The sequence below is a fragment of the Callorhinus ursinus genome, unplaced genomic scaffold (genome assembly GCF_003265705.2).
Source record: "Callorhinus ursinus isolate GAN/ISIS: 27379988/994484 unplaced genomic scaffold, GSC_fseal_2.0 scaffold15, whole genome shotgun sequence".
Classification (NCBI taxonomy): domain Eukaryota; kingdom Metazoa; phylum Chordata; class Mammalia; order Carnivora; family Otariidae; genus Callorhinus; species Callorhinus ursinus.
In genome coordinates, this window is record NW_027397077.1 from 21,914,974 (window position 1) to 21,937,782 (window position 22,809).

The 22,809-nt window shown below is 51.1% G+C and overlaps 1 protein-coding gene across 4 annotated transcripts in view; it reads right to left on the reverse strand.

The window, feature by feature from the left end:
* Positions 1 to 22,809, reverse strand: part of LRIG1 (leucine rich repeats and immunoglobulin like domains 1) — a 164,357-nt gene that overhangs the window by 35,255 nt on the left and 106,293 nt on the right. For 3 of the 4 annotated variants that reach the window (XM_073901516.1, XM_073901517.1, XM_025884709.2), the window contains one exon: positions 1,502 to 1,639. In XM_073901516.1, the coding sequence (XP_073757617.1) occupies positions 1,502 to 1,639 (138 nt within the window). Of the gene's footprint in view, positions 1 to 1,501; positions 1,640 to 9,335; positions 9,458 to 22,809 lie in introns of those variants that run through there. The other variant, XM_073901518.1, reaches the window with a different exon arrangement.

Sequence of the window (22,809 nt, forward strand, 5' to 3'; positions counted from 1 at the left end):
CCTCTGGACAACAAGCAATTCTTTAACGGGATGTCCACTCATAGGATTACGTATGCGAAGAGCACTTCTCCTCAAAACGTACTGCAATATACACGTTGTATATATGCATTCCACTGTGCGGACATTCTGTCAACTAATAAAAAGAAGAAAAAACAGAAAAGGGAAGAATAGTATGTTAGTCCTATCAGAAGTTACCACTACTACCTCTTTCCTTCCGCCATCCCTGGACCAATGCTGCTTTTTGTGGCTAAAACAAAAAGGGAAAAGATGAGAGTTTGCTTCCACGGACACGGGAAGGGGATGAGGCATTTTTCACCTCTCCGTCAGGTAGCAGCCCAGGACAGGGCACATGAGGATTCTGTGCCAACGGGCCTGGACTGTTTGTTCTTAACACTCCACATTAAAGAAGAACAGTCTGTGTGATGGAGATACACGGGCCAGGAGCTGCCAAAATAAAAAGTCCCTCCGGCTTTCGTGCAGAGAGAGGTCATTGCCATTCAGTTTAGTGCTTGCCGATTTCTTTGTCCTAAGCAAGGGAGTACCAGGTGGCAAGTGGACACCTCTGGAAAGCCCTGAGTGGGGGCTCAGCACTGTCACCCTGGCGTAACAAAAGCCAGGGCCTCCCGTTTCCAATTCTGGTGTCGTGATGCAACCTCAGAAATCGCTCCCCCTCTTTGGGGTCTTGGAAAATCCATGTGCCAGGCCTTGGCCTCCCTGAACAGAGGGGTCAAAACAACCCCTAAACCAGCCTCATGAATGAGCCCCAAAATGACTCAGGATCAGTAATGATGCAGGGAATGAAAACTCACATGTCATTTGAAGATGTCTCTGGAGACTGGGTTTTTAGTTTCTTCCCCAAAACATTTTTCTACCAACAAGCAGTAAGCTCAAAAGGTTTGAATGGTTCTTCCTCCCTGCTCCCATCCATTGGGTGTGAGAAGGGCTGTTAGGATGGGTGAAGGGGACGCAGACCAAAAGAGATCTATGAAGTCCTGGGAACCCACACAAGGGCATCCGTGCCTCCTGAAGAACCCCCATGCCAGGCTTCAGGAGGTGGTGCCACAAAGATCTGCATGTACCAGTTAAGCCTCGGCAGGGAGGCCTCCCCGTGGGGCCGTTTGCTAAGTACCCCTGAACCTTCTCTCCTGGCTCTCCTGCCAGGGAGCCCAGGAAGTGAGGAAGAACCCAGGCCTCGTACTCAAGCTGCATCTGTACTCGAGGGCTAGCTGCTCCTCTCAAGTGGCGGGTCTGGGGGACTCCTTTGCCTCCCCCTGCCTCAGCGACCACCCCTGCAGTCAGACTAATGCTGCTCGATGAGGAAATGCTCTACAAATGCGCCAACAGAAGACGGTGGACTGGGGTCCCCCGCCCTCTGCCCTGCTGAGGGGAGCCAAAGGCGCATGCCCAGCCCCGCCCCTCAGACTCAGCTTGGGCACGGTGGGGAGGGAAACACACACTCTGCATCCACACCTGGGGGCCGACGGCAGAGCAGGGCACTTACAGCTCCTTTAGGTGCAGCCCGTGCGGAAAGCAGGTGTTCCGGATCTCCGTGATGTTGTTCGAGCTCAGGTCCAGCACCTCCAAGGAAAGGTAAGGCTGCAGCTGACTCCCCTCCACACTGCGGATCTTATTGTGCTGCCTGAAACACACAAAGGCAGGAGGGCACTTGAACGTGTCTTTTTGCCCAGAAACATTCGCCCCGCCGTTTCTTTCAGACACCTCCTTCCCTAGCTGATGCAGACAATTCTCAAACGTGGTGGCGCTCTTCACATGAGGGCTCCCGTTCTTTCCGCAGAGTTATCACCTGCTCGCTGGGTGCTACAGAGAATATTGAATTTTCTGGCAGCCACTAGTTTGTCTGCTCAAGTTCAAAGCCTAGGCTTCTCTCCCCAAGGACAAGACGCAGGGGTCACAAATGCCGTGCAGAGAACACCGAGATCAGAACGCAGAGCTCACCAGTGCATAATCCCATGAAGAATGTGCCCGGCCAACCCGCCAGTTCCAGGTGCCATTCTCATCTAGAACCTTCAGAACAGAGCCCAGCCCCATCATGTATGGGACTGCAGGCACAGAGCCCAGAGTTCAGGTCTAATCCAACTTAATGCATCATGACACACCTCATGGTTTGCCAGGCGTGAAGACAGGAACAAGGGATTTTTTTTTTTTTTTTTAATGACACACTTCTGACAACCTAAGGGGAACTGGAACTTGGTGCTCAGTCTGCCTGGAATTAAATCCTTGGACCCGCCTGACTCTCCTCGCCCCCATAGCTTTGCTCCTCATTTCCTCGTATGGAAGATGGGCCGCAACCCCTTCTGGGACATGGATCACCCAGCCGAAACCACACGAAAGCCTATGTTAACCTAAGTGTCTGAGAAAGGCATTTTACCACCATGACTTAGTTACACCTGTAGTCATCTTTCTGGAAAGCCCCCAGCCTAACTGATCAACCCGTATTTACTAACCAGGAGAAAGACAACAAATGCTAACCGAAGTTGGGGGGGACCTGCCCGCCCCCCACCCCCCGTGGGTTTGGCTCTGCCGGGCAGATTCAAACCACAGCAGCCCTAATCCCAATATTCAGATACTTCAGAATCTGTTGGGTGGCAGTGCTGGGCCTCTGGTTCCAGGCGCTCACTTGGGCCAGTTTCTGAGTCAACAGTGTCAGGGTCCCCGGCCAATCAAAGCATTCTTGAACACAACACAAGCCAGGCGTCGCTTACTAAGTGGCATCTCTTTTAAACAAACACTTGACAAAATCGGTTCCAACAGGCATAAACAAGGTTCTCTTTCCCAGAAGCTCTGGGGCTGCTTGTCAATTCCTTTGTTTTTTTCACAACTCTCCCAGGCCCTGAACCCAAAAAATCCATTTACGAGGGCACAACTCCACACACAGGGAAGTCTTCCCCAGAATGAAAGGCCACTTTTCCCTTCACGTCCCCTCCCCGCCCCCCCAAAGCGATTTCCTTTGAGTTCTTTATTATGTTCTTAATAAAGATGGTCTCTTCAGTTTTGGGACTCCAAAAGAAAAAGGAAAAAAGAAGACCTTTATTATGTTAAGTATGGGAAAATAAGAACAAGAAATAAAGGCCGCAGCGCTGAGCCTCATCCAGGAACTGTGAATGCAGGGCCGGTGAGCCGGGAAAGGAGGATCTGAGAAAAGCAGGCAAGCAGCACTGGTGGCCCCAAGTCACGGAAAACGGGACCAGACACGGAGGAAGGGGCCACGGGACAGCTGTGAGCCCGCCCCCTCCGCCACGCTTCTCCCACGGTGCCTTGTCTGTCTCCTCTGTCTCTGCCTTTCATCTTCTACCTTTCTTTGTCTCTTATTGATTCATGGACTCAAAACGTGTTCTGGGCCCCTGGGCGTGCCAGGCCCACTCTGGAGGAAGGACGCTGACATGAGCACTGGGGCTCTTTCACGTGCTGTAGACTTCCTTAGCTAGCCAAAGAGGCAAGTCCTGGGGATGAGACACAACCAAGCGTGGGAGTGAGGATGACAGAGGCACAGGGGACGAATCGTGCCAGGAACAGTGAATTCTGTGCCCTGAGCAGTTTGTGGGGGCCAGCGCCAGGAGCAGGCAGGAGGCCGACACGGGGAAGACACGGGCCGGGAGCTGGGAGGGCCGGCAGAGCGCCTCCCTGGCCAACCTGGGGACTAGGGACTCCATGTCACCACAGTCCAGGAGAGGGAGGGCAGCAACACAGGGACAGACACAAGAGAAGAGTAAGAGAGGGGTCCATGGGATCTGAAGAGGACAGCTGGGGGCTACATCAGACAGTGATGCTGAAGATTCTAGTCTGCAGAGGTAACCCGGTTAGCAGGCTAGTGGCCACACCTTGCATCCTTGTTGGCTTATGGACCGCTCCCAACTCAGTAACCAGAGAGATCCTGTTAAGGCATCCCAAGGAATGGGGGAAAACATTTGTAAATCACATATCTGATAAGGGATTAATATCTAGAATATATAAAGAACTCCTAAAGCTCAACAACAAACCACCCCCGCCCCCCGCAAACAACCCAATTAAAAAATGGGCAAAGGACTTGAGCAGATGTTTCTCCAAAGAAGACATACAAGTGGCCAGTGAGTACAAGAACAGATGCTCAACATCACTAGCCTCACACGCATACGATGGCTACTGTTAAAAACAAAACAAGTGTGGACAAGAGTGTGCAGAAATGAGAAGCCGGGCGCCATGCTGAAGACAACGGTCTGGTGGTTCCTCAAAAAAGAAAATACCTCACGACCCAGCTGTACTGCTTCTGGCTCTATATCCCAAAGAACTGAAAGCAGATCTGAAAGAGATATAAGCACACCTGGCCAGCTTCTCTGAACCCACAGGCTCCTCCCCATCTCTCTCTCCCTCTCTCTCTCTCTCACACACACACTTTCCACTCCTTCACCTGCTTTATTTTTCTCAAAAGCTCTAATTAACACCTAGTATATCCAATAATAACTTATTTCTAGTCTAACACCTTCTGTCCCACCAGGCTGTGGCTCAAGGAGTGACTGGTCTGTTCTGCCCACTAACATGTCTCCAACCACTGGAACAGTGTGAAGCATGTAAAGGGTGCTCAATAAATATGTGCTGAATGATTCATAAGAAATGAGTACAGGTTAAATTTCTGAATCTCACAGATTTGAGACTCGCCAGCATTTAAGCAGAAGCAAAGCATGCAGGCAGAGGAGTTCAGTCTGAGAGCGTGAGGGAAAGAAAGAGCATCCATGGCCCTGAGGCAGGGCTGCCCAGAAAACACAAGAGATGTGGCCTGCAGTGGCTCCCCAGGGCCTCAGGGCTCCAATACTGCTGGTCCCAGCTGCCCAGGGTGTACAGCCATCTCCCCACTGGACCGGTCTCCCTGCTCTTCACTCCAGCCCAAAGCCCTGATCAAATTCTTCCTGAACTTCCATACTCTGGAAAACGGACCGCACACTTCTGTGTGCACCCGTGGACTCTACCCACCCCAGCCCCAACACACAGCAAGAGTCACACCGTGTTAGACATCCCTGTGGACCGTGGCCAATCCGCCCCAAGGCCAGGGTTCTTCCTGGGCTGACACCTGGCACAGCACAGAAGAGCATGTCAGGAGCACTGCCCTGCCGGCTGGGGTTCAAATCTCAGTGACGCAACTGGCAGGTGTGAACCTCAAGAGGAGCCTCATCTATAAAGCGAGGTGTGAAGTTCCTCTGCCCCATGGGTGACGGGACCTGACACAAAGCGGTTGCTCCATTAAACCAGTTCTTGTTTTTATTAGTCATATTTGTATCCTCACAGCCAGGCTCAGGATCTGGTTTGTGGGAGGTGCTCTGGCAAAAGAATAAATGAATAAAATTAATGAATGACTGGTTCCTGTCCATCCCTCTGCCACGTTTCAGTGCAAGGAGGGAGGCCTGACTCCCCTCAGGAAAGAAAGCATTGACTCTGAGCTTTCAGTCTTCTTTTGGTGCAGGAAACAAGTGTGCTCCAACTGGAGAGTGTCACACCCCGCCACTGGGAGACCAGGCTGAAGTGGGTAGCTGCGCCTCAAAGCAAATCCCAGATGAAAGCGTCTGCAGGACTCCACAGCTAGAGACCTGCTGGATCCCCAACCACCGGCAGGACAGTCCCCTCCTCACTCCCGCAGCGAGCATGGCTTATGTGCACTCACCCTGGCTCCAGCCCACCACACCCTACCCTATCCCATCTGGGGAAGTCGGTCCACCAAGACAACCCCTCCAGACACCCATCCATAAAGACCAGAGCCCACAGGCAGAATTCAGGGGAAGCCCTCCTATCCCCTTGAGAGTAGACAGCTGTGAACGTGTGTTTGCCGCCCTGAGTCCATCAGGCAGTCCACTTTCAAGAAACTGTCCATGCTTTTAATGCCGTGTGCAACATGGAGGTGGTCATCAGGTCTCTCCTTTAATCTAACTAACTGTCCCGTTCCCAAGAAGGCCCACGCCTATCTTTATAACTTCCAGATCCTTGTTCAAGTTCTTTTTAGCAACAGCTGACCAATAACTCAACACCTGTATGCAGCAGGCCCTGGGTGAAGCCTCAGGGAAATTGCACAGCCATCTAAGGAGGAGGTAGGTACTATTATTCTCTGTACTTGATAGCTGAAGACACCGAGGCTTAGAGATCTGCTGGAATTCTTCTGAGGTCACACAGCTGAGAAGAGGAACCAGAAAGCAAATTCAGGGGAGCGGGACTAACCGACATGCCCTCTGAGAGGCTCTCCCAGCAGAATTTTAAGGACACTGTGCTGGATTCAATCCATAAACCTTCAGCATAGCTTGGCTAGGTCTGAATGCTAGCTGGCTATTTCCTGGTCACCTCAGAGTGGTCTGCATAATTGGCCTCAGCTAGGCCTCGCTTTTGTATCAGCTTCCCGGAGGCCTGCGTGAGCAGCAAATTTGCAGAGGGCTTTGTGCGGCCCATCTCAGCAACAAGGCAGAGGAAGCTCAAGTTCTTACTCATGGATATTCTGGATGGAAAGAATAGTTCCTTTGAGATCATGTCTTTAAGGACCTGTATTTGAGGGAGGAACGGCTACCTTTATTCTTAGGGAATCGAGACCTGCGGAGGGATGCCCAGCCTCTCTCTGCCATTAAACTAAATCAGAATGGTTCTGTGGCTGTGGGACTGGGGAAGGTGCAGGGTGGATCACCGGCACTTGCCTCCGCCCAGTGTCGGTTTACTCCTCAGGCTGTCCTCTGGGGCGAGGAGAACTTAATACGGTGCAAGTCTATTAAACCAACACCTGTTAAAGGCTTCAAAAATAAAATCAGTCTTCAAAGGCGGAGGGCAGGCAAGATAAGCTCTCTCCACTTGGCTACATTTTCAGAGCCAATGTTAAATTGGACAGTAAAACAGACAGAGGCATTTGAAACCAACATTTAAAACTTTTTATCATAAGTGACTGTTCCACTATGGGTCTGTGAAAGCCTCATTTACAAGGTACTCCCGTTGGTGGTGGAAAAGATCTCATGTCACTGACAACAGCTAGAAAGAAAGGGAAAGGAGATCAAAGGAAGCAGGGTCAAGGTGGGTCAAATGGATACAGCTGTTTCCTGAAATTATGCACCTATTGTCTACACCAGGAGTCAACAAACGTCTTCTATAATAGGCCTGATAGTATGTACTTTAGGCTTTGTGCGTCACGCATTCCGTCACAAGTACTCAACTCTGATGGAATGTAATATGACAATACGTAAATGAATGAGTTCCAGTAAACCTTTATTTACAAAAATAAGCTGTGGGCCACATCTGACCCCCACTGCCTATAGTTTATTGACCCCCTGGTCTACACTATAGCAACCAGTTTGGGTTGGTGGGGGAGTCACCCAGATTCTAATTCTAGCTCTGATGCAGCCTTGGAACTGTTTGTAAGTCACTTTCTGCATCTGGTTTAACTACCTGCAAAAGGGCACTCTGCCTCGCTACAGCAGAGAACCCTCCCATTGTTCCTCAGTGCCCATGTCAGGCGTCACTAATTAGAATCCTGCCCACCGGTGTCTTCTTTACCTCTTCAGGAAGTGGGACCTAAGTCTTCATTATTATTATGTCCCTCAAAAGACAACCCAGGATTCTGACCAGAGCCAGTGGAGAAAACAGGCAAACAGGGTGATCTTACAGAGACTGGAGATCCTCACTATTTATCCTTATTCCTTTTAATTCTGCTAATTAGGCAAACACACTGAAGTCGGCCAACGCACCGTCCTCACATCGAAGCAGGTACGCCCTGCAGCTCTTCCAGAAAATTATGGTGACTCCCAGAAATCCACACTGTCAACTCCCAGAGTGTTGGTTCTCACTAGTAACAGCATGTCTTCCATGTTATCTCAATATCAAACTTTCAAAAGGTCTTACTTAACAAAATCAGCAAAATTCAAATTCCCCAGACCTTGCTTTGTTTGAACCTCTGGCTAAGAAACAATCTAGCCCTGAGATGGAGAGGGGGGGCGGGCGGGAAAGTCATACACCTGCCCACAGTCTCCGCCCTGCACTCACCACGGTGATCCTGCCGAGCATCCTTACACTCCACACCCTGCCGGCTCGGAGCACCAGAAGCACCTCGTACCCGGCCCATCCCGTACTGCCCCAGAATTTGTTCTATGGCTCTGCTCCCCAGCACCTGCAGCCCCCACAGCAGGCACTCCAAAGTCTAACCAGAATGGACGAAGGAGCGCACACACCCTTCAGGGCTGCTTGGGGCTACAGGGTAATTTTGTAGCCCATACACGGAACCCACAGAAGGCGACCCCGTTATTGTTGATGTAGTGTAAAACTCAGTGCAGGGCAGAGAGGTCCTGATGCCTACCTGAGGGGGTTGGCTGTATTATGGCAAGCGCCAAAAGATGCTAATCATTTCAAGAACACAGATGAAGAAAATCATTTCTCCTTTGCTGAATACTACAGCACTACCAAAGGGGCCATATGGTCCAGTGGAGGCAGCTGTTGTATTTGTTTGCAGATGTTTTCATGGCAGTATCACAGGCCTACTGAGAAGGGCATTCACTGTAAGTGCAGAGCTCAATGCCTTTGTACCACGTGGGTTCACCCATGTACCCACCGCTCAGATCGCGATTCAGAACGAGTGCCGCCTCCTTCCTGTCCCTCTCCCAGCGGTTCTTCTTCCCAAAGGGAACAGCTCCGTTCTACCACCCATGACTAATCTTGCCTACTTTTGTGCTTTATACACATGTTCTGGCTCCAGACAGGCTCTTCAGTATCCGGCTACTTTCACTCAACATTCTGTTCATGGGATCCATCATGCTGTTGCATGAGCTGTCATTAATTCTGCTTCATTGCCGTGTGATACTGTATACAGTATATAGCAATTGATTTTTCATCCTACCGTTGATGAGCATTGAGTCATTTCTAGTTTGGGTTACTGCAACAACCACAGCCATGAGCACACGTTGTGCGTGCATCTTTGGGTGCCTATTTGCATGCACCTGGGGCAAGCATCTACGTCCAGGCGTGGAACTGATGCACCATTGCCGGGCACACATCTGTTCGGCCTCAGCCAACACTGCTCAGTCTTCTTTTAAACCAAATTCCCCAGAGTTGAAATGTGTCTGAAAAGCCATTTGATCCAAGTGCAATGTTCCCCGCTGCTTCACTCAACCACATTGTCAGAGGCCACCACCCTCCCATGTCCCTCAGCCTGCACCTGTCCCTCCACAAAAAGCATCAGGAATATAGCCTGGGGCCACAGAGCATGGCCAAGCTCAATCTAATCTTGTTCAGGTGTCCAACAGAATATTTTAAATGGGGGCCAAATGAGGACCGAAAAAGGAAAGGATAAAAAATAATTCCAAGTCCCAAACTGGCAAGAAACAATGTACCTCATGTACCAGGATCAACACCATGAGCAACTCAAAATATGAAGATAAGGAGGCTGCACAAAGGAGTTCAGAAGAGCACGCCCAGGCCACTGTGAAGAAATGTTCGGCCTCCCCGCACGACAGTCTGAAACCTCACCCCCTCACTAGCCCGCTTCACATTCGTTCACCTTAACGAAAACCAAAACCATCTGTTCTACTGCATAAATTGACAGTTTGCTCCAAGAAACCAGTGACGCCTCAGAAACGGCCCAGCCTCGCTTGTGTGCTGGACAGGAAATGAGAATCAGAATACGCAGGTTTCTTTCTCTCTCCCCCTCCTCCTCACTGCCCACCCCTCCCCACTGCTGCTGGTGAATCATCAGTTCCCTGGGGAATTTTGGCAGATTCTCAGCCTGGCTGCAGATGACGTTCCGGATCTGTTTATTCAGGTGGAGATCGGATAAAAAACAAGAGCAGCCCAGTGGCGGGATAAACAGCCTCCAGCAGGCGGGGTCAGCCCTCCGAAGGCAGGACCGGGCTGTGTCAACCAACCTCCTGACCCCTTCACTTCCTTTAGGGTCACTTTCCCCTTGGGGTCTTCAACGAACTGTTTTGATTAACTCCTTGCAAAGGAGACGTGATGTCCCATCCCCTCGGGAGTGGGTGGCCCCAGGCAGCTCGATGCAGCAGAGCCCACTGGTTTCCCCCACCCTTACACACAGCAAGCTGGAAGCCTAAGATCGGGAATGGGGAAGCTACGCACGGTTGCGTCAGCCACCACGGTTCTGTGACGTCTAGAGTGACCCAGTCCATGAATGACTGTAAATTGTCAGAATCCCCATCCCAACTACCAGGGTTCTGCATTCCATTCCAAGATGGACAAACAAACAAACAAAAAGAAAACCTCCTAAGGAGGGGTACATGGCTGAGTCAAAGAAGCTAATCAGAAAAGGCTACCTACTCTATGATTCCAATATAGGATATTCTGGAAAAGGCAAAACAAGGGGGCCGGTAAAAAGATCAGTAGTTGCCAGGGGGTCCGGGGAGAGAGGGATGAACAGGTGAAGCAAAGGTTTTAGGCAGTAAAACTATTCTGAATGATACTGTAATAGTGAATCAACGTCATTAAACATTTGTGGAAGCCCAAGGAATGCACAACAGTGAACTCTAACATAAACTCTAGGGTTAGTTAATAATGTATCAATATTGGCCCATCCATTCTAACAAAGTTACCACACTAGTGCAAAATGTTAATAGTGGAAACTGGAGGAGGCAGTATACGGGAAGTCTCTGTACTCTCGGCTCAATTTTTCTGTAAACCTAAAAGTGCTCTAATAGTCTATTAATTATAAACAGATCAAAACAAAGCCTCCTAAGGTATTAAGTAGTCCCGAGGTCATTACATCATTAGAATGTAATTAGAATTTTGAGCCAGTCTTCTTTACTGCCATATCCTTCGCACCCAGAACCAGGCTTGGCACATAAATGGTGCTCGATAAATATTTGTTGAATAAACACATGAATTACAACTTTAAGTTCAGTCTCCCACATTCACCACCACAAACCTGAACAAAGGAACGTTATTCAGAAAAAAAAATACGGAGGCAAGACCAACCATCCAATTAAAATTTTTTTTTAAAGAAATTAAAGGTTTAGCCTAGAATTTATTAGGCAGAAAAGCAGTCATATTGAAAATGCCGAACGAAATGGACCTTTAGGTTAATTGTGCATTTTCCCCAATTTAACCCCAAACCCCGGACATTCACTGATTAGCCGGGGTTACCGTGCATCGGCCAACAGTCTGCCCTTCCTGTGCCTGGCAGCAGTGAGGAGCAGTCCTACCCAAGATCCCCATCATCCCTCGGCCACAGGGGGAAGGAAAGGATGATGAGGAATTCAACTCGGGGAGTGCCTATCGGACACCAGTGACCTCAGGAAGACCTACAAGCCACACCTGGACTGCACTCCCCAGGGGGAAAGGCTGTGCCGATTTAACACGGGCCAGGACTCTAGGGGTTGGCCAACGCGCGGAGAGTCAGTCCCATGACCCTGGCAGGTAACCTGTTCTGGCATCTGAGCAGGGCAGAGAGGCACCAAGCTGAGCCAAGATTCGGAAAGCCGAGAACAATCAGCCCCTTCCACTCGAAGTTCCCATCTACACAGGGCACCCCTGGGTCAGGAAAGCCGGAAGTGTTTCTCTACTGGTCCAGGCCACCAAGGCCGCTCAATTCTCTCCCTCGGCCTATCTTCCCCTAAATCCATCAATACATCCTTGTTTTCTTCTCCCTTTCTGCCCTGCCCTGGCAGGTTGCCACCCTGCACACAGCTGGTGTTCCTCTCCAGCACCCTGGAGCCCTCACAGACGAGGGGCCCTGCTGGGAAGTCCGCCGAGCGGCAGGCAGGCTGTCAGGCGATGTCCCATGGCACCGCAGTCCCCGACACCAGCGGGGAGCCCGGGGATGCTGCATGAACACACCGGGCTCGCCTGATTGCTCCTCGCTGCCATCTGCAAGCTCCATGTGTCTGTGCCCACTGGGCTCGGGCCCTCAAGGGCAGCAGGGAAGAGAACCTATGTGCCTAACGATGAGCTAGTGGCACAGATCCTCCCAGAGTTGAGGGGCTGGCAAAGCAAGGCAGGCGAGGTGGAGAGATGGCAGTGGTGAGGATCCAGGCCAGGCTCCAAGCCCAGAAACCTTCAACAAGGGATGTCCACTGAGCTCCTCTTAGAAGGGTGTGACGAAGCCACAATGGGTGGTCCTCAAACTGCCGACTCGACGCCGGGAGGGCAGGGTGCACACGTGCCCCTCTCCCTGCCACGGGACGGGATACAGCTACTCCACGGCACCCAGCAAACACCCCTCTCCACAGTAAGTGCTGGCCGGCAGCAGGGGGAGGTCACCTGTGAATCTAAGACCCCAGTAGGCTTTGTCACTAGCCACAGTAGTTTGTGCGCCTGGGAAACCTCACCACCCAGGACCTGAACACGGGTTTCCCTCACTGTCCCAAAGTCGGAGTTACACCACTTCGTATTTAGGAAAGACCTACCCACATCAGCACCTGTTGTTGCTACACTACAGAAACCTGGAGAGGATTTTTCTTTCAACAGAACGGTAATTGCGTCTTTGCTATACACCATTTTGGCTTACAAAAGGTTTCCTAGGAACACTCCTCTTTCAGATAGCCGGGGAAACCTGCAAGTGGAACCTTACTCAAAATTTCCGAACGAGAGCTAACGTTCTGGTGGCTACCATTTCAGCCTCGGACACTGAGCAGTACTTTGCACTCAGGATCCCGTCCACACAACGATCTAGAGCAAAAGGCAGGGTGCGCTGCTGACCGATTCCCACGACGGCCACTCTCCCAAAGATGGCCACAGAAAAAAGGTAGGAAATCCTACAATACGTTTGTCCCGGACCTAGTACGAGGATGACAGAATTTCTCCTCTCCTCTCTTTTGCATATTATTTTCATGTGCTTATTATGTAAATAAATTAAATTGTTACTTTACAAAGCTGTCAATGCAACCTTAGAGTTGCATTCAGTGTGAACTTTGGGACTTGCTCCCTCAGTGCAGAAACACCTGGCCTGCGCGACAGTCCAGAGGCAGAGGGCCTTCTGGGGTGAATGCTGCCGAGGGGCCGGCCTGAGCGGCGGTGGCCTTTCTTCAAGGGCCACCATCCGGAGGGGCTCCACCCACTCAGCAGGCACACATTCATCTCCAGGCAGGGATGCTGCAGGGTCCCAGAGTCTCCTCACGACCCCTCAAAGACCCCTCAAATCCTCGTAGTCTCAGGGCACACAGCTGGCTCCAGGTGGTAAAAACTTCAAAGAGCCTTTGTAGTTGGAGCCTGGAATGGTGCCCTGGGGCCTCTGCAGCCTCCCAGAAGTGGTTCCAACACTCCCTGGGCTACACAGGGCAGCAGAACCTCCCCTTGCCGTTTGCCCATTTACCCACCAAGCAGGCACACCCCACTTCTTTCTCAGTAGACATGGAACAGGAGTAGCAGGGGCCATAGTAGCAGGAAGAGGGGTCTCAAATGGAACATTGTGTGAGTGCCTCCCAGGAGCCCAGCTCTGCCTAGCTCACCAAATCCTCAGGACTACCCAAGAGATGGATGCTGCTACCACCCCTCTTTTACAAACGGGGATGCTTAGAAGGTTAGGAAGCAGTGCAACAAGGACCGGAACCCAGACAGCCCACTCTCCTCCTATGTGGTACCTGCATCATAACGGAAGGAGGCAGAAGGATTCCTGGGCAACAGGACCTCTCTGGACAGTGCCCCGTGCCACCCACCTCCTGTCGGCACACCCCCAGGCTACATCCCCCATCTGTGCTTCCATCAGGGGTGGACCCAACTCTGCACACTCGGTGGGGGCGGGGGGAGGCATAAATCCTGCGGTGGACCACTGCGCATGCCCGAGCCCCTCCACAGGCACACACGGGCCTCCCAGACCCTCAGTCCGCAGTGTGTCAGCACACAGCTGCTGCAGGGCCCAGCCAGCCCTCCCCTAGTTCTACTGGAGCAGTCCCTGAACGGGTGAGAGTAGCTCTTAGTTCCTAAGGCAGTTCAGTAGGACAAGACAAAAGTGGGCGTTCTCCAGGGAGCAGGAACCTGTTCACCCGTTGCTCTCTACCACACCAGAGAAGGCCCCTGTTAGGCCAGATTCCGAGAGGTAAGGTCCTGGACTGGGGTCAGCCGCCCAACCAGCATGCAAGCCCTCTGACCCCAGGCTGTGCTGTTCTCTGAAGGGAAGAGGCCCCAGAAGCTTTATCAGACAGCCTGTGGTTACGAGGACAGAGACAGGTCTGTGGGTGCCAGGGTGCCCCTGAAATCCCCTCGAGGGCCACAGAAGGAACCTTCCCTCTGCCGGTGGTAGAAACATTCCTGGCGCTTCCCATGCCAGCTTCCCCGCAGCTCTGCAGTCCCAGCAGAGGAGGAGGCTACTTCCGCACTTGGTTGCAGTTTCCAAGACAAGACCCTCTCCCCTCTGGGAGTGACACCACTGATGGTGCCTTTAAAAATAAAGCCAGGCCCGCTTCCTGCCCCATCTAGAAGACTTCTGATCTCCCGGTCATATGATTTAGGATCTCTCTTAGCACACAATTTCCCAAGCCTTCAACGTAGGATCTGACTGCACTTGGGGAGGGTTAAGGATGTGTACGGTAGGATTAAGAAGCTGGCCTTATGAGGCAGTCTTACTTAAGCTACCCTGACGATGATAAGGCCTGCTATAACATCAAAGTGGCACTGCCTGAGTAGCGCTGCTCTGCACCCACAACCACACCATCCCCTCGCCTTGCTCTCCGTAGCTTCCTGCAGGAGCCAACACTTGCTCGGTTTCTTTCTTGAAACCAAGGCTTCAATTTTCTTCTTTGCTTCGAGGGAAAACAAACAAACAAAAACCAAACCAAACCTACCATCATAGATCCAAATGTAAGATGTAAACTACAAACTTTTAGAGAAAACACAGCAGAAAATCTTTGGGATCTAAAGTTAGGCCAAGTTCTTCGACTTGACACTAAAAACACAAACCAAAAAAAGGAACAATTAATACACTGGACTTCATCAAAATTAGAAACATTTGCGCTGGGAAACGTCCTGTTGTGATGAAAAGACAAGCTACAGACCAGGAGAAAATACTTTCAAACCACACGTACAAAGAACCAGTATCTAGAACATATATATATATATAAACTGAAAACTCAGCAATAAAAAGCAAAGATTCCAATTAGGAAATGGGCAAGGGACACGACACTGCCAAATGTTGGCTGCATGCGGAGAACCCAATCATTCATACACCGCTGGTGCAAATGCAAAATGGTTCAGCCACACTGGAAAAGTATGGCAGTTTCTTAGAAAACTCAACACAGCATATGATGCAGCGACTCTACAGCATGCATCCCAGAGAAATTAAAATTGACGTTCACTCAAAAACCCACATGTGAATGCTCATACCAGCTTTATTCTTAACAGCCCAATGTGGAAACACCCCAGATGTCCTCCCACAGGTGAATGGTTCAACAAGGTGTGATACACCCATATCATGAGTACTTTTCTGCAACAAACAGAAGGCAACTATTGATACACCCAACAACCTAGATGACTCTCCAGGCAATTATGCTGCCTAAAAGGAAGCCAGTCCCAAAAGGTTACATGCTGTGTGAATCCACTCATATCACATTCTTTAAATGGAAGTTATATATATGGAGAGCAAATGAGACATTGCCCAGGGTGTGGGGGCAGAAGGGAAATGGGGAGGCTTCAAAAGGCAAAATGAGGGATCTCTCTGGGGATGGAGATGTTCCATATCTTGACTGTATCAATGTCAATATCCTAGTTGCAAAAGTTTTATAAAATGTTACTACTGAGGAGAACTGGGTTAAGGAGACAGGAGAATCTTCCTACATTATTATTATTATTTTTTTTTTTACAACTACATGTGAATCTACAATTATCTCAAAAATACCAAGTTTAACACACCAAAAAACAGTCATGACATTCCTGTGGAATCAGATAGAGGCCCCGGAAGAATTCATAGTGGAATCAGCCAATCTGCTACCTCTTTTGGTCTCCAGCTTTTCCTCCAAACCAGCAGAAACGTACCTGGTAGGACTCCATTCTGAAAGCCAAGCACCAAACACTGCTGGGCACTGTGGGATTTCTGAAATCCAGGGATAAGCATGAACTGCTTCATTATTTTCCACTGTTGAGGAAAGGACAAAAGGGTATGGATTCCTAGTGTGAAGGGGGATGTTGATAAAGCCTGTTAGAAGACCAGCGTGGCCCCTTGTCTGGAGGGAGTGACCACTTAGTCCAGTGCCCCCCATTGCAGCTGAGCCCCAGCGCTGCCTGGCTAAGCAGCAGGGCTTGCTAGGCGTCCACACCTAGACACAGGTCAAACTTGCACTACCACACAGGAGATTCCCAAAGCACCATCCCTGGAACACTAGCTTTGGAGGACTTCCATGAAACACTTCTGGAATATCTACACACATCCTCCCTTGTGGGCCCTTGCAGACTCCCAAAGCAGGCTGGCAAAGGAAAGGTATCAACAAGGGCTCCAATAAAGCTACCTTTCATTCTGCTCAATTCTGCTTTGGTAAATTTACATAATGCAACTCATCCCACACAACACATGCTGCAGGTGGTGTTGCACTGTACCGTGCCCCACCCCCTCATTATTAAAGGCTCTGACATGTCCTGTAGCAAAGAAAGCTGCTTATCTCTAATGCTGGGATTTCTGAACTTTCTGACTCAGACAAGTAGTCAGGATGGGCTGGATGGATGGAGGGACCTGCCATGATTCTCCAGCTTCACTTTGGAGAAAGCCTTTCCCCAAACCACCTGTGGGCCCCTCACAGGTGAGCAGACGCCCATGCACCAGGGTGGAGGCCATTTCATATCTAGAAAGCAGCAAGATAAGGATTCCAATCTAGACAAGCGAATGTCAATATCCTAGTTGCAAAAGTTTTATAAAATGTTACTACTGGGGAGGCGGGGGAACTGGGTTAAGGGCCAGAGCCCTCTGGGCCCACCCTCGTCCCTCTAAGGCACACTGCCTGCCACGCAGGAGTTTCTGCTCCATCTTCTCTCCTGTAATACTCTGCCCAGTTTGTCAACAAATCAGGAAAACCAAGTCCTACCCCTTGGCCGGAAAGAGCCACGCCCCTCGGGAGCCCCCAGTAGACTACTTCTGTTATTACTTGTCCCAAGTTGGTCCCTTCATCTTGAAGATAAATGTCTAGAACTACTCAGTATCTGCTCCATGCCCCACAATCGCTTATTCTTGGACTGACCTATTTAATCCTTCATTTATTTATTCACTCAAACATGTACAGGTTGCAGCCACTACAAAAAAAAAAAAGGTATCATCACCCCCCTTACCCCAACCCCCATGTCCAAAAACCACACACTGGAGTCGAGGAAAAAAACAGAGATGTGATGGGTGCATTGACAAAGGGGATACAACAGTGTGGGGGAGGCAGCTAGTCCAGGAGCAGCCATTTCAGACCACGGTGACAACAAGACACAGAATCCACAGACACAGTCTGTGGGGGCTTTCCCCCCGTGCAGTTCCATGCAAAGGTCAAGGCAGGAAGGAGGAAGACATGGACTCCAGGACAAATCTGCAAGAGCCAAGACTCTAGCAATTGGATGGGAAAGCCACAAAGGGATCCTTCCTTCATTTGCTCACCAAACACTGACTGCAGGGCAACCATAAGGCAGGCGGTTCCCTGGGGGGTAGGTGTGGAGTGGGGATGGGTGAGGCTGGAGCTCCCTGCGGTCCTGTGGGGAGGGAATGGAAAAGGGAAGAGAAGGGCTGAGTCTGGGCACCTTGGCAGCCAAGGTCATGAGGAGCCCCCTGGAGAGACAGGCTACAGGTCCAGGAGTTTGGTAGTGGAAATCAGGAGCCGGCTAGGGTGCTAACCCTCACATCATTTAAGCAGACTTCTCAATTCAGTGCTCAGTGGGCCCACTGGACTGAACTCAGCACCCGCTGAGCCTCTCCCAGGAACCCAGGGTCCCACAGCTAGGTCCCACAGGCAGACAGGAGAGGAAGCGGCCCTGTGCATTCTGGACACTGGTTCAAGGTGGCCAAGAGAGAACCAGCCCCTTTCCTTACAGATGAGGGAACAGCAGCCCAAAAAAGGACAGGGGACACGTGGAAGACCCTGCGGCAGGGTCTCTGGCAGAGTCAGGGCTGGAAGCCAAGTGGCTGGATACTGGTTCCTCTCTGAACGATACTGGAGCTGATGAGGGGGAGGCCATGTGCACCCAAAGAAAGGATGCTTCCTCCCCATCCCTCAACCCCGGGGGCCAGCACCCATCCCCCCGCAGAATGGCGTGCATTCTAGGGTCAAGAGGTAGGATGTGCTTGGTTGGGTGACGTCCTGACAAGAGGAAGGTGAGGGGCCTTCTCCTGCCAGCAGACGAGTTACCCTAAACCGCAACATCCGGCTGGAGGCGGGCAGAGAATGGACCAAGGTTGTCTGCTAAAGTGCCCACAAAGGAGCAGCCAAAGGAGCGGCAAGGGGGGATCCTCACCAACCTGCTTTCTCTTCCCAGAGGTGACCCATGAGGCCACCAAGGCAGGGAGAAGATGAACCTTGACCTCACACAGGAAACCCATCTGATTATGTCCACAACAGACATCATCAGCAACAGTACTTTGCTTTCTGAATCCATCTCCCTAGACAATGTATTGAGTCTCTCAGGAGCTTGAGCGCTTTCTCAGGGAATGGGGTCAAGTGAAGACAGGTACTGGACTCTTAAGTGGAACCACAGAACTGCTGGAGAAGTCCTGTTAACACACACTGGAGGATGAGCGCGAGGGGCAGGGCCAGCCTGGCCTGGAAGGAGCCCTTGGGGGTAAAAGGGTGGATCATATGGCTGGCAAGGCCAGGAGGAGGGGGGCCCCTGGGACGGCCGGTCCTCACTCGGACTCCCAGAACCAAATAAAAATTACGAGGCAGAAAAACTTCACTGTGTGTGCTGATAACCACTGCTTTCCTCCTTATAAAAAAAGAACACAGTCAATTTGGAACAAAAACCACATTCTAAAAAGTCTCAGGGAATCCTTCCCCCTTGTTTCCAAAATTCTAGTTCTTCTTTCTGGCTTACGGAAGGCCCAGTTCCAAACACGACCCTCACAAAACCCCATCACATACATCATACGATCATAGAAACTTAACGTTAGCGCTAGAATCCTGCTGTATCCCAGTACAGCTTTTGGGCGGGATCAGAGGGGACTCCACCTTTCTACAGCTCCTATTCATAGATTTTCTTTTTTAAAAAGAAGAGCGAAGTCTTACTTCTGGAATTACGAAGCACAAGGTTTTTAAAGACTGAAATAAGTTTTGCCTATCATTTTACTATGAAGAGGGTCCGTCTGCCCCCATCAGAAGGGGACTTCTCTGACTGACAGGTGGAGTGCAGGTGAGAGATGGTCCAGTGTGCCACCTTTCGGGGCAAACAAATGACCCAAATTAGGTGGCAAATCCACAGTCAGGTTCTGCAATCACCAAATGAGATGGGCACGTCCAAGCAGACCCGAGGCCCGCCCCCATGCACCCCAAAGGCAACGCAGCTTCCTGGTCATGATGTGGCTAACTTCACAGTGCCTTCCAATTAAATCAGTGGCAAAAACCTCTAACAGGGCTCCCAGAATCCTAAGTGCTAAACTGAAGGTCAGCCTTAACACTGTTTCCCCTCCACCTGGAGCGGAAAAAGAAAAGAAAAAAAAGGGGGGGTGCGCAGGGCAGGAAGGCAGGGAGCTGGGTATTTTCAGCGACAGGTAGGAGAGAGAAGGAGAGTAGGGAGGACAATACCTTTTACTTGCAATCACCCAGCTTGGGCTCATGAAAACTTTGGCTGCACATCGAAATGACCTGGGGAGCTTTCAAAAAAAAAAAAAAAACCCAGCAGGACCCATGCCCAATGTCCCTGTCACCCCCACCCTCCACCCCGCTGTCCAGGCGTTTGATTTACTTGCCTCGCATGGGGCCTGAGCATCTAGGTTTTGGGGGGGGTTTTTTGGTTTGTTTTTTGGTTGTTTTTTTTTTTTTCAGGTCATTCTACCGTGCAGCCAAGAATGAGAGCCTTGCTTAGATATTTGCTTAGTGTTTCGGGGGCTTGCTGCACCCACCCCAGGTAAAGAAATGGGCAAGGAGAGGGGAGGGAAGATATCAATGCCACCACTCACTCCAGAAGTCCCGCACCAGGAATTCACCTGAGAGAGAGCTAAGAGCCTACACACACACAAATATGGGGATGATCTATAAACTTCAACTAGATCACCAGCGAGTGACTGACCCATAATGGGTATCTGCAAATGAGGTCTGTTTTTAGGGGATGCAAATATTGCCTGTGCCCCGGTCGGCCATCAAAGCCCCTCAGAACCAGTGGCAGAATCAGGCCACCCCGTCCACACCAGAGGGTGCTCCGTGCAGAGTGGTCGGTCTTCAAGTAGTGTCTCCCACTCGGCGCACGTTCACTGTATCGAGCACACATGGTGTTCAATTAATCCACACAACCTGCTTATCAGCAAGTTCCTCTGTAGGAGTAAGCAAAGTGAGGCCAAGAGAACACAGCAAGGGCGAGGGTGAAGGCAGGCTTACACGGAGATCGTGCTGATCCGGAGCCTTCGCGTAAGCACTCTGCAGAACTAGCCCTCCCCTTAAAAGCTCTACGGTGCAGGTACGGAGGTAAGCTGGAAAGACCTGTTTGCACCTACCTTTTCCTACAGCTGTCTGGGGAGGGAGCCTGGGTCTCTACAAGCTCGTCTCCCAGCAGCCCTCTCAGGTCCCTCCCCGACAATAAAATGTTTCTTAGCCCCCAAAGACACTCCATCCATCCAGCTGGGCAGAAACTAGGGGCCTCAAGGGCGGCCACCCCATGTGTGCCGCACAGCGGCCTGCTACCAGCCTTCACGCACACTTTTCTGTGTCCTGGCTGAAGGGGTTGGACAGAACGAACCACGGACGGGCACCTTTGTCTCAGCTGTCTGGGTCTGAAAGGCACCCAGGCAACGAGGCGCGGCACGGGAATTCGGCTGGAAGTGAGGTCTTCGAGGGCAGCTCTCCACTCTCCGAGAAGCTGCCGGCACGACTGTGCCACGCGTCTGGCTCTGCAGAAACCTGAAGACAAACTGCGTCTCCCCCAAACCCCCGGTGTCAGCTCAGAATAACTAACCTGCGATGTGTGGTCACAGGGGGAGGGAGGGCTTCTGGGCACTCTGCATCGGCTAATGACCACCACCCCAGGGCTGCCCAAAGTAGGTTCACCCGAGGGCAACACTGCTGGGGCAGGAGGCCTGCACGCCCTCAGCTTTAAGACCCACCTCTGCCGGAGCTACATCCGTGCCCTCTGGCCACCGCCCCCAGGCGTCCCCCTCCTAACACAATTTGGTATGTCAGCACTTAAGATTACAACACCCTCCCAGGCCACATACTTCCTTTTATACAGTGAGTACAAACCCCAAAGGTGGGCAGAAAAGAAACCAAGACGCACCTTTGCCACTTCCTGTGTGACCTCAGGCAGGTTTCTGGCCCTCTCTGTGCTTCAGGTGCCTCGTCTGCGAAAGGAACTGAAGAGACCCTCTGCTGTCTCCTGGGACAGCAGAGACACTACAGTGAAATGAGGCCCATGAAGGCACACAGGACAATGCCTTCCAACATCAGGGAACCACAGACACTGACCACTGCCATGTTTCATCTCGGAAGGTGGAGCCCTAAGAGGTGGCTGATTTTTTTAAGAGATTGATTGATTGATTGATTGATTGATTCCAGAGAGAGAGCTCACAGGAGCAGGGGGAGGGGAAGAGAGAGAGTCTCACGCAGACTCGGTGCTGAGCAAGGAGCCCAACACAGAGCCCGACCCCACAACCCTGAGATCATGATCTGAGCCGAGACCAAGAGTTGCGCCCACAACCGATGAGCCACCCAGGCACCCCAAGACAGCTGATGTTTTGATCACTTCTGAACTACAGAGAAACAGCAATTTTGTGTGACTCAATACAAGTAAACTCTTCTATCTTGCAGAACCCGTGCCTTTGAATAAGCAGGGTGAATCTCATATTCCCTAACACCTAACAATGACAGACCTTACAAAAGGAAGGCCCAGCATAAATGCAAACACATTTCTTCCACTTGGGCTATAAAAGCTGGAAATCGCTCCCAGGTGTGAGCAGACACAATAGGCCCTGCCTTCTCTGCAAGGTCACCATGCGGGTCAAAGTCGAGCCAGCCATTTTCGGATTAGGTGCACACGCTCCCGAGGCTTCCCCAGGGATAAGTGGATTACAGAAGCCACCTGCAGGAAGTGGGCGAGGGGGAGGAGGAGGAGGAAATAGTCCCATTTGGAAGGAGACTGTTGATATGGGCAGGGGCCAGCCCCTTTCACACGGGAGACTGAGCAACCCAGAAGGCGCTCCACCTCCAGGCTGGGGCTCACAGAGCTCCGAAGGGCTTTCAGCACCCATGGCTGCAAGAAGAGGCACTTCCCTCCCAGAACATCCACACCCCACCGGCCTCCCTGTGCTCACTGATCTTGGACTGTATTTCAAGTTTACATGGTCACCAGAAGAAATGAGAAAGAGAGGAGGGAAGAGCCACACACACAAAGAAAGCCAACTCTGAACCACAGAACCTAAGCTACCAAGCTCCCAAAAAAGACAGTGATCTCCATAAGCACGCTCCTATTTCCCTGGCCTCCCCTTGCTCGGCTCCCCAGACCCACAGCTGGTGTTCGCTTCACTTTCTAAGCAAATGACTTGCAGATGCACCGCTCATCTGGCTGCCTCACCACCCCCACTCACAAAGAGAGGAAAATGACAAGTCATGACTGTGTGATTTGGCAGGCTTGCAGTGGTGGCCACTGAAGCTCCTTTCCCAGCAAAAGGCTCCCTTAGACTCAGGGCAAGAGGCATTCTGCACGACAGAACCCCTGGGAAGTTTCCGGGACAGCGGCTGCTCTCCTTGTAAACTGGGTGTTTAA